At 36.0% G+C, this 11,649-nt stretch overlaps 1 protein-coding gene across 1 annotated transcript; it reads right to left on the minus strand.

The window, feature by feature from the left end:
- Positions 1 to 6,530: 6,530 nt before the first annotated feature.
- LOC110919759 (protein FAR1-RELATED SEQUENCE 5-like) lies at positions 6,531 to 10,040 on the minus strand. Its single transcript, XM_022164018.1, has 8 exons — positions 9,956 to 10,040; positions 9,759 to 9,836; positions 9,543 to 9,638; positions 9,077 to 9,200; positions 8,414 to 8,872; positions 8,061 to 8,322; positions 7,313 to 7,885; positions 6,531 to 7,220 (listed from the first exon to the last, which is right to left on the minus strand). The coding sequence occupies exons 1-8, from the start codon at positions 10,038 to 10,040 to the stop codon at positions 6,531 to 6,533; spliced, it is 2,367 nt and encodes a 788-aa protein (XP_022019710.1).
- Between the last annotated feature and the right edge of the window lie 1,609 nt (positions 10,041 to 11,649).

An 11,649-nucleotide genomic window follows, 5' to 3' on the forward strand; every position in this document is an offset into this window, starting at 1 on the left:
GATTAGGCAATTGTTGTTACGTGTATACTTGTGTATGATTTTATGTGATATTATAACTGATCTAATGTGCCATGTGTATGAAACCGATGTGATTGGTCTCGTGAGAAATCAGTTAGAATGTATGCAAGAGTAAATAATGATCGTAAGTATGATTCATGAGTTATGAGATAGTTGTCATAATGCTCCATGTTATGATCAGAACCTGTTTTAGTGTTGCCTATCAATAGGATCCGAGTGTGTGTTAATCTTGTATAACTGATCCGAACAATAATGATATAGGTTGCTTATGCACGGGGTATTAAGTGAATAGATCACATAATACGGTTCCTGATTGTGTGTATAAAATCTATAGTGATATTATACATAACTTGCATGATTTAAATTGTTATTTGATCAATGTTATGAACACTGAACGCATGAGCTGGGATTTTTGATTGGGCCGAATACCTTAACAGGTTGTACATATATCATTTGGGCTGACACTTGATAAATGGGTTGTTAGAGATGTTGGGTTGGTTGATTAGTTTGAGCCGCATATAACTGCTGAACACACACATACATATAACCTGGATTATTGGTTTTGGGCCACAAACAAACCCGTTCACAGTTGGGTCACAACAACGACACTGGGCCACGAGCTTAGTGCGCACACAACCCAGCTGGGCCGGAGCCAATGGAACCACATGTCTGGATTTGGGCCAGCAATGTTGGGCCGAGTAGAACTGCCAAGGCAGTGGTCGCACATGGTGGGATTTGGCTAGACAATGAATGATTTAGATGTACTAGTACTTGTGTTACATACATGCTCTATCTTGGGCCATACATGTTTTAGTTGTGCCAGTAGTTGTGATGAATACATGTTTAACAGCAAAATTCAAGGGTGTACTGGTACATTATGTATGTATGTATATGTCATATTTTAGTGACTACATGTTAACCAGTTGGTTAGTGCCCCATGTGGATGAATAAAATTGTCGTGATTCGGATTTCACGTGTGTGATTCATGAGCATTGAATATGCTTGATGTGAACCTTAAATACGTTATGTGTAATACACGACTTCTAGCTGCTATGTGTTATATGATTGTGAATGTGATCATACTTGGATACGAGTCTAATATTAAATGGAATCAATAATATAGGGCGTGGTCGACTTAATTAGTTAAAACAAGGGAAACACTCTACCGAGCACACTAAGGTGAGTTCACTACTTTGAGCATGCGTCCCGGTGGTTTGGGACAGTCAGTGGGTATCCCGGGGAGGGATAAATCTTTTGGGTAAAACTAGGATGTTGGATAATATTCTCACTCTCTATCTCTTAAGTCCCATCTTTTGCTATCGTGGGTGGTAGCAGGGTATTAGTTGGTAGCACTACTTAGGTTTGGCACCCTCACCCCGTTCCTGAGAGAGGGCGGGTGTGAACGAATGACCCAGTCGGGCCTAGTGTTTTGATAGGAGCACTGGGGAATGGGCAAAACATACATCAGGAGCCGTCTTATTCAGTATCGAGATATTATCAACATTGCTTATGTACTTGTTAAACAAACTGGACTAAATACTTGGTAACTAACGTTTTATTAAAACTGTGAACTCGCCAGCTTTGTCTGATACACTTATTGCATGCTCGCAGGTCGTTAGGTATTCTTGGATTTGGAAACTTGCTGTCTGGAGGAGCAGGAGTGGTCATGGGGCGACTGGAGGGACTCATGTGATTATTGATACTATTATACAATTGTTTTTTAATAACTTAATTTTGGTTTACTACTTGCTTCCGCTGAACAAACTGGTTTACATTTAAACTTGTGATTGGTGTTTTCTTTATTAATACTTGAGAATTTTATTTTGAAACTTGTATGGTTCCTTGTAATTAGTGGCTCGTTGTCAATACGTCACACACCTAACAGGGACATTTCCTAGGTGGTAATTTGGGGGTGTGACATAAGGTCATGAATCTTTTTGGCTAGTTGTGTTTAGGTGACCGAGAACTAGATGATGTAACTTTCTTGAGTGCGATTCAAGCCTATTCTGATTTAAGAGATCTTGAAAAGGGAAAAAGGATTGATCATAATCTCGTTACAAATGGTGTGATGAATGATGCATATGTATCTCAGATTCATTGTTACTTCTCAAATGGATCTGAGCAGATATCGTAAAATGGATCTGAGATGGTTTTGGTGGCGGATGCTTTTTCTTGTTGTGCATGTGACGAAGATGGTGGTTGTAAAAGATAGAGGCGGTGGTTATATGGTAGTTTAGCGTAGTGGCGGTTGTGGTTGTATGGTGGTGGACGATTAGAAAAGAAGAGTAAAGTGAGTTTGTAGAAGGTGGGCGGTGGCACTGGCTATATGGTAGTTTAGGGTGGTGGCGACGATAGTTGTATTGTGGGTTGTTAATGGATATCAGAAGTGGGTGAAGAAATTATAACAACCCTCCAAAAATTATTAGAATACCCCAATATGCCCTAAAATACACCCTGTATACGAGAAATAGCCCTAAATACCTTTATTTTTATAAAAATTAATTAAAAACAAATTTTAATGGTTCCTGGCGGGGCGCGACAGAGCCCTTGAGGGCTGTCGCGGGGCGCGAGCGCCTGGCCACCCGCCCTCACCCGGTGCCGCCACGTGTCACATACGCGTCGAACCTATGTTGGTGACCGGACAAAGCTACGCCCTAGACCCCCTAGCTCGCGGGCCGTGTAAGAGCAGCCCTTGGCTTTCGCAGGGCGCGACGAATGGCCGATCAGGCCCTATATATTTGGAGTTCAGGCCTTCAGTTTCATTTATTCATTTCCCTCGATCTCTCTCTCAATGTTTCTACATAGCAATTATAATTTTGCGCATAATACCCCCTAATTAACGAAGCTCTGCCTCGTAAGTATTTTAACCCCCGGTTACGTATTAGATACGCTGCCCGATTGATCTAGTGCTCCGTAACGGCTGTTAAGGCTCTGCCCGACGTAGTCATTGGAGTTCTGTCTCGGGGAGGGTATAACTAATGTAAAAATTTGGGTTATTATACTAAGACGTGTGCATTGTTTATTTAAATAGATTATAATCAGGAAATCACAAAGGAAAAACCTAAAATAGCAATGTGAATAATCTTCTTTTTGTGAACCTTTTTGTAAACTGTTTTTACAAAACTTTAAATATTTTACAACGTAATTAGCAGTGATTGAGTCTTTGTAATTCTTCAACTACTGCCGGTATGTTGGTGTTTTGTATACAAAATGTGGAACACATTACCATTGGACAATGAGATAGCCAATGAGTAATATGACCCACCAGTCAGGATTGACAATACTGAATGAGTAATTGTGTAGATATAAACATTGTAATCGCTCTCAATACTGTAAAATGATAAAACTCTTCTTGATTATATCGAGATTCACTCACCAGTATTTCCCAGTGACAAAATGTTTTTAAACGCGTTTCAGGTAACAAAATGTGAAAGCCAATTAGAAGCCAGCTGGACAGCACGGAAGGCTTGGAAAAGTGGCTATAAAATTTACCTAAATAAAGAAGATGTTTTATTTCAATAAAATATGGTTTATCCCTATAAAAATGTTTGTAATGGAAACTTGGGAATTTCCCATGTGTTTAATATTATAAAAATGTGGTATTTGGCTCTGATAAAATATTTCCTAACTACGGTCCTGAAGTAAATTCCGCTGCCAAATTGATAAACACCGATACCACTAAATCTGAGTTCGCGGTCGCCCGTTCCCAGGTAATTAGGGGCCGGGGGTTGCGACAGAAATCCTAAGTCAAACTGCAATGTTCAACAAGATGCATTTATAATTTTGAAATTGAAATTGAAATCCATGTGCTTTATTGCCATTTGCAAGAACATTGTTAATACTGAACCAAACATCTGGATTTCAACAATTCATTGTTTATTTGAGATAAGGGGTCTGTTAATATTTTTCTGGATTGCATGTTGAGGTTCATGAGATTGTTGATGTTCATGAGATCTAGGTATTTATGATTGAAGATGTTGAATATTATTTTTTATTGGATTAATTCATTATTATTTTAATATATATTGTGAAATTACAAATTACCCTTTGACCTAATAGTCAAACTAACGGAATGTTAACGAAAGGACTCATATTGTAGCGAGTTTCTAACAATAGGGACTCATGGGTCGAAATTTCATTCTAGGGATGTGACTTGACCCCGACCACTTTATACAAGGACGCAAATTGCAGTTTACTTTACTAAATTCATGTGGGCCGACCCCCAACCCCCACTTCTTTTTCAACCATCAACCACCACCTCCACCTTCAGAAACCACCACCATCACCTAAATCATATAAGTTGGGCTGTAAATGAACTAAACAAACACAAACAAGGCCTTTTCATGTTCGTTCGTTAAGGATATAATGTGTGTCAAGAACAGTCCGTGAACACTTACCGAACGAGATTTTATGTTCGTGTTTGTTCATTAAGGAAAGAAACATGTTCACGAACGGTTCACGAACACAAACGAACACAGATGAAATCGACAAAGACGACGGTGGCTAGAAATATATGGCGAGAAGGAGCGATGCTAGACCTTGAAGCCTTATTCGTTGAATGAAGATCGATAGTATGGATGGAGTTAAGTCCGTCGAGTAAACTGGCGACAAAACCAAAACATTAGAGAGGAAAATGACTATTTTTAAAGGATTAGGACAAAAGCATTAAAATGATCAAACAACATAGAGCAAAACGAAAGTTTCTCTCTTAAACAAAACATCATTAAGTTACTTCTACCCGAATTCCCAAGCTCCTTTAGATATGTGGTTGGTTAGATAATCTCAAGTTACCAAGTCCAAAGAAAGAAATAATTGAAGAGGTTTTAATTTTGACATGGTGGTTTACATGTTGGCTAAGGAATAATATTATTTTTGAATAAAATAATGTCAAACCAGAGTCCATGCTTGATTCGATTACTGGTATTGCTTTTTGTAACAGATTATGTCATTTGTACTAATTATCTTTAAAAATTTTCTGATACTTTATTAAAATGATAATTTTACCAAATCTGTACTTTTCATAATTATTTTCCTTTTCTTTTATTTTAATTATTTTCTTTTTTACGTTTTTATTTTTTTTATTATTTTCTGCGACTTTTTTTTATAAATTATTCTAAAACTAACTAATTAATTAGTTGATCAAATTATAATTTTCTATACAAAAATATTAATATAAACTTTATTATAGATTTTTGTTATATTTTATACCTATACTTATGCTTTTTTTGCTTATTTTACTTGTTTACCTTTTCTAATTTTTTATATTTAAAAACTATTTATATACTTATTTTAGAGGTTTAAACAGGTTGAGTCGAGTCTAAGCTCACATAGCAAATCGTCTTGGGTCATTTAATACTATGCAATATTATACACTAATGATGCACTTGAGTAAAAATTAATATTCTAATGTAATCTTTTACAACATAGTATTCTTTATCTATATATAGTAATTTATTTACGTTTTCATCGTCTCAGAAAAGTTTGGAAACCATCTCGTAAAAAATATCCAGTAACATCATTGATTCACTTTCTAGGAACGGGAAACCGTTGTAGCTCATGTACCATACATCGATGACTCCTCTTGATTAACTCGTGATAAACAAATCTTGCGCATTGAATGATCTAACAAACGGGCAATTTGTCTTCTAATCAGAACCTTAAAAGGAACGTCTGGCACAAATAACGCGCATCTAGGGCCAGTTGCATTATGTATAGCGGTTAGCATGTCATCGTCAGTCAAGTCATCGCATGGCTCAACCTCATCCAAACACTTTACGAATAGTGACTGAAAAATATAGTGCATTCTTGCTCCTCTGAATATCTCAGATGTAGACATCTCCGAATATCTCAGACCGATAAAGCCCAAGAATCTGAAAGAAGTATCAAGTCACGCTCATTTCGTGGCCGACAAGGCAATGGAATCGCCACATAGCAGCATAATCAAGCTGGGTCCCAGCCAGCTGGTGAGGTTGAGAAACCGGTATCTAGTAGCACAAGCTGGGGGATCTCATCATTGTTCGGGAGGGGTCGGATACTCGAACGTCAACAAAATCGAGTTCCGCAACCAAGCCACTAAGTCAACCTGCTCATACCATGGATCGTATAGATTATTCATCTTCAATTATGCATATGAGGGAGCCACCAACAGTTTTAAGACCCTCTAGCGTCAATTCAGACCAAGAGGCTATCGAGTTTCAAGTTACAAAACTATTGCTGAGATCATATTAAGATATTGTCAGGAAGAACATTGAGGAGTGACGCGCTGATGTGCATTCCGAAAGTTACAAAAAAATAGAATAGATAATTAACAGTCGGAATGGTTGCATACATCGCGATTCTAAATAGGAGACGAGAATGCTGTCACTAAACAAAGCATGGAAACTGGATAAAAAGTTAAAAAAAAACCGAGACTTCGTTTCATCAGAAGACAAACTACATAAACATGAATTCTAATACAATAACCATCAGATATGATTAGAAAAAAGGGCGAATGTTGTTACGATTTACGTAAACTATTCGTCACTAACAGAATCCTCAGATACAGATTCTTCGGTTTCTTCGTCTTCGTATATCTCATCTTCTTCGTCGGTTATCGAGTCGTCCTTAACCGGCTCCCCCTTTTTGAGCGGACAGTTCCTCTTATCATGGCCCCTAACTCGTTTTTTGCAGAAATTGCATTTCCTTCTCTGTTTTTTACTAATCTTGATTGCTTTCTCACCCGGACCAACTGTTCGCTTATGCTTTCCACATCCTTTGTTGCGTATTTTCCGCGGTGCCGTGCAAGAAACCTCAGCTGGTTGTTTATGCGCAATTACATCCTCTATCACAACATCCTTTTTATTGATTGAATGATTGTACGGTATCTCGCTGAAAAGCTTATCTTTAATAGCTTGAATCTGGTCACTTAACTCTTGTAATTTCTCAATGTTGCCACGCACCCTATCTCTACACATGTTCACGTTATCACAAATCCCGCGCCACAACACACCACTCCTGCTTTGGTCGTCACATAACCTATTCTCCAAGAAGTGTACACTAGCTGGGATAGCATCTCTACACCATCTCAGATGTATGTATCTGGCTGGAATCTGGAAAACGTTGTGATGCATGATTACGCAAAACACGTGTCGGCAAAGATACCCAACCCGGGTAAAACCCATGCATACACATGAAACTGTAAAATCACTTTTGTTAAAAGTTGCCTACAATATTAAGAAAGACATTTAAAAATTTGTTCAATAGAAACAAAGATGTGAAGATTGTAATAACTGTAGACACTAAAAGCGTAACTAACCTTAAACTCATTCACAATTTCTTTGGTGTGATCTTGATGAGCAACAAGATACGTATTAACTCCATCAACCATTCCTCTTTCGGCAACATAACACAAACTGTTAGACTTGTCAATCTCCTTTTGAACTTCCCAGAATAACGTGCGTGTATATACTTCATTGGCATGACGTTCTATCGGAAACGATGTTTTGTAACGCTCGGGATTGGTTGTGTCTGTCTCATAAGACAGTTTACGCTGTTTGTTACGTATCTTGTCCACTGATGTATCGTAGCAAAGCATAAACTGCACCAACGTATTATGGGGACTAGAATTTGCTTTAAACATATGATTAGCACTTTCGCATCGAGAAGTTGTCTTCATAAGGCAACACATAGATATATCATGAAAATAACATGGAATCCACTGTTCCCTTATAGCGTACATTTCGTTCATCCAAGCATGATCTTCCAAACCATACTCAGTCATGAGTAAATTCCATCTCTTTTCAAACCTGTGGGGTTCTATGTAAACATTCCACACCAATTTGTGGATCTGTTTCTTTAACTCAGCATTTGTTTCATCACCGCCCTTTATCTACAGACAAGATATATGATAAGTCATTGCGTTAGTATCATAATAAATACACCGGTCAATCGCCATACATAACTGTACATATGTGTATATCAGAAAAGTCAGCTATTTTGTAAACATATACACGACACATACGTAACCTATACACAAACACGTATTTAAAATCCATTTTCCGTACCTTAGCTGGTATTTTATTGGTGATGTGCCACATACATAGTCTGTGAACAGACTTATCAAATACATTATTCACGGCTTGCTTCATGGCGCAATCTTGATCGATTAATATCATAAGAGGTTGTTTTCCATCGTGCGCTTCTAAAAACTTTTGTAAAAGCCATGAGTATGACTCAATGGTTTCGTTGTGAATCAATCCAGCCCCGAATATTGTACACTTCTTATGATGATCAACCCCGGTAAAGGGGACAAATATCATATCGTACCTACAAAAAAAGATGAATAAATATGGGGTTTACAATAAAGATGTATAAAAAAGCCAGATACAAAATGCAGAAAATATTGAAAAACCATTACATGTTTGTGTGATATGTTGCATCAAATGCCACTACATTGCCAAAAGCGTGATAATTTATTTTTGAGACTCCATCACACCAAAACATCAACTGAAGTTCCTTCTCAAAGATATGTGTATTAAACGTGTAATTTTGCTTGTTTTCCACACGTTCATTGAATTTGTCAACGACCATTTGTGCATCTCTGTCACTAATGAATTCCCGGATATCTCTTCCAAAGTTCTTAAACTCGGTAGACGTTCCACGAACATTTTGGTGACCTCCCTTTAAAACAACGTATATATTGTGTGCTTTCGTCGGGCCAATGTTTGCATTGCGACAATCAACAATAAACTGTTTAGCCACAAAGTCTAGCTTCCTTTTCTTGCGTGACAAATCTAAGTTCTCAGAGGACGTTAGACCATGGTTATGTTGTTCAACGAATTTGTAAACAACGTAATCCGTAGATTTTTTTACTCGCCTAATTTTAACACATGTCTTACAATCTGTAGCTTTTATACTACGGCATCGTTTAGGAGAACTAGAATTACCCGCTTCCTGGTCTTTGGGCTTATTAGCTCGAGAACACAAAATGTACTAAAGTTTCATTATTCCTTTAGCTTTATCTTTCTTTGACGTCCCCAAACTGGTCGAAAAACCAGCCCTCTCTGCATAATGCTCATACATAACAACTGCTTCGTCAATAGTTCGGAATCTGGCCCCTTCGTACGATTTTAAATTGGGAGGTACATTTGGTGTCCAATACTTTGTGCCATTAGGACTTTGATATACATTGCTAGTAATAGACTCTAAAATTTCAAACAAGGAATAAACGTCAGCAAATACAAGGGGAATACACCACTGATTTCTTATGATTTGAACTGCCCTAGAATAATACCTTGCTGCTCAATGGATGTTACCAGCACATGATCTTGGACTGCTCGTTGAGAACTCGGAAGAGTTACCAAATCGGCTGGTCCGTCGGGCTGATCATTCACATCAGTAATAACAGTACCCTCAGTCGAAAGTTTTAAAAACATAAGTATTATATAAAAAAAAATACACAAAAAAATATAAGTACTACAAATATGTAACATCACTTCAGAAACACACAATACTGACTTGAATAAACAATGATTTAATAATTATACCTTGATGATGATCTGCTTCTGGTTCAGCGCTCTGAGGAATTAACGACTTGGCGGCAACGGTGGGCTGATCGATCGTCTCTGACATACAGGTACCCTCTTTCGCAAATTATAACTCTTAAAATTTAGTTAAACGAACCAATAGACTGAATAGTCATCTATTAAAATTAAATCGACATCGGATACTGAATTGTATAAAAAACAGTTTTAATATTTTACCTTGATGATGCTCTACTGCACGATGAGTGATCTGCGGAACAAACAAATTGGCTGGAACAGCAAGCTGATCGTTTGTATCTGTCGAAAACAATAAATCTTAGGGTTTATACAAACTAAACCAAACAATACACAGCTATGTAATCTATTTATCCGACACTAGAAGCAAACTTGTATACACAAATTTTTTAAGAATATACCTTGATGTTGATCTCCCGGTGGTTGAGCGGTCTGATCAATTAGAAAATTCGATGAAACAATATTCTGTTCACTCGAATGTGTCATGATTGCTGAATTGCCTGTTGATAATCTGAAGAACGAATTGAATGATGGTGATGAAAAGAACGAACGGGAAGATATCGCGCAGATTAGGATCATCGAATGAAATTTGAAATTTGCACGTCATGTAGAAGCGTGGGTGGTTTATTAGATAACTGCCATGAAAAATTTTAAAAAGAAAATTATAAAATAAACTATATATGTTAAAAGACGATCCTACCCTTATTTTAGATTAAAGAAGATCTATGGCCAGGATTTGTTCGTTTTGTTCATTAATTAGAAAGTGTTCACAAAAGAACCTAAACCTATATATATATATATATATATATATATATATATATATATATATATATATATATATATAGTGGAAGGTTCAAATGAGAAGAATTTTTTTGTAAGAAGAAAAAAGAAGAAGTTTCAACCAATAAGAATGTTTCATTTTACTCAATTTAATATTTGTATTTAATTTTAATATAAGGGTATATTGGTAAACTTACATAAATCATTTATTTGTATTCTTCCCCTTTAATAACTAGCTAAATTAAGTTTGTAACTCCTTTTCAAAATATATACTTTTTTCAAATTAAAAAAAAACAACTTAATTCAAATTGTAGAATAAATTACTAGTTGTGTAGGATAAATAACGAGTTGCGTAGGATATATTTTGAGGTATGTTGGATAAATTTCGACTGTGTAGGGTAAAATTCTATGATGTGTAGGGTATATGTAGGAAAAATTTGATATGTGTAGTAGATTATATGTAGGATAATTAATGATTAGTTGACTAATTAATTAAAGAGAGAAAAATTAATGATATGAGTTATAAATGAAATAACATTTTACTAATATGCCCTTTCTTCTTTTTCTTCTCACATTAAATTTCTTCTCAAATGAACCTTCCCATATATATATATATATATATATATATATATATATATATATATATATATATATATATATATATATATATATATATATATATATAGGTAGAGGTTCTATATATATAGAATAGTATAATTTTATCGGTGTAGATGGGTTAAGTCGAGCCTAAGCTCACCTATTATGATGGTGTGAAGCTCAGGTCATTTTATTCTAACTAATTGCAGGTCATAATTCTAAACTCTAATTCCGAATTTGTTTTTTATCGCTTTTCTATTCATCTAATTAACCAAATCAGTATTTAACTTAAACTTATATATATATATATATATATTATGTAAATCTAGGGTCGTATACAAGTTTAAGTTAAATACTAATTTGGTTAACTAGATGAATAGAAAAGAGATAAAAAAAACAAATTCGGAATTAGAGTTTAGAATTGGGACCTACAATTAGTTAGAATAAAATGACCTGTGCTTCACACCATCATAATAGGTGAGCTCAGGCTCGACTTAACCCATCTACACCGATAAAATTATACTATTCTATTAATTTTGGAGAGTGAACAATGTTTAATTTCTTAAATATATTTATAGTTTTAATTATACCTCTTAAAAGTTTAAAGAATATACGTTTTGCTCTTCCAGAGTGGTATCTCACTGATGGCTCGGACCCCCCCGGGTGGAAGGCGAACCCATTAACTTTTTTTAATAACTTGCGTTCGTTAACTTTTTAT

Source organism: Helianthus annuus, chromosome 16, assembly GCF_002127325.2.
Source record: "Helianthus annuus cultivar XRQ/B chromosome 16, HanXRQr2.0-SUNRISE, whole genome shotgun sequence".
NCBI classification, from domain to species: Eukaryota; Viridiplantae; Streptophyta; class Magnoliopsida; order Asterales; family Asteraceae; genus Helianthus; species Helianthus annuus.

What these genes read in the sequence shown, in the direction of transcription:
- LOC110919759 (XM_022164018.1), bottom strand. Translation starts at nt 10,040, where the DNA reads ATGACACATTCGAGTGAACAGAATATTGTTTCATCGAATTTTCTAATT. An exon ending in ATTGACGAAGCAGTTGTTAT is followed by an intron (nt 8,873 to 9,076) that starts GTATGAGCATTA and finishes TGTTAAAATTAG; the next exon opens with GCGAGTAAAAAAATCTACGG. An exon ending in GCAACATATCACACAAACAT is followed by an intron (nt 8,323 to 8,413) that starts GTAATGGTTTTT and finishes CTTTTTTTGTAG; the next exon opens with GTACGATATGATATTTGTCC.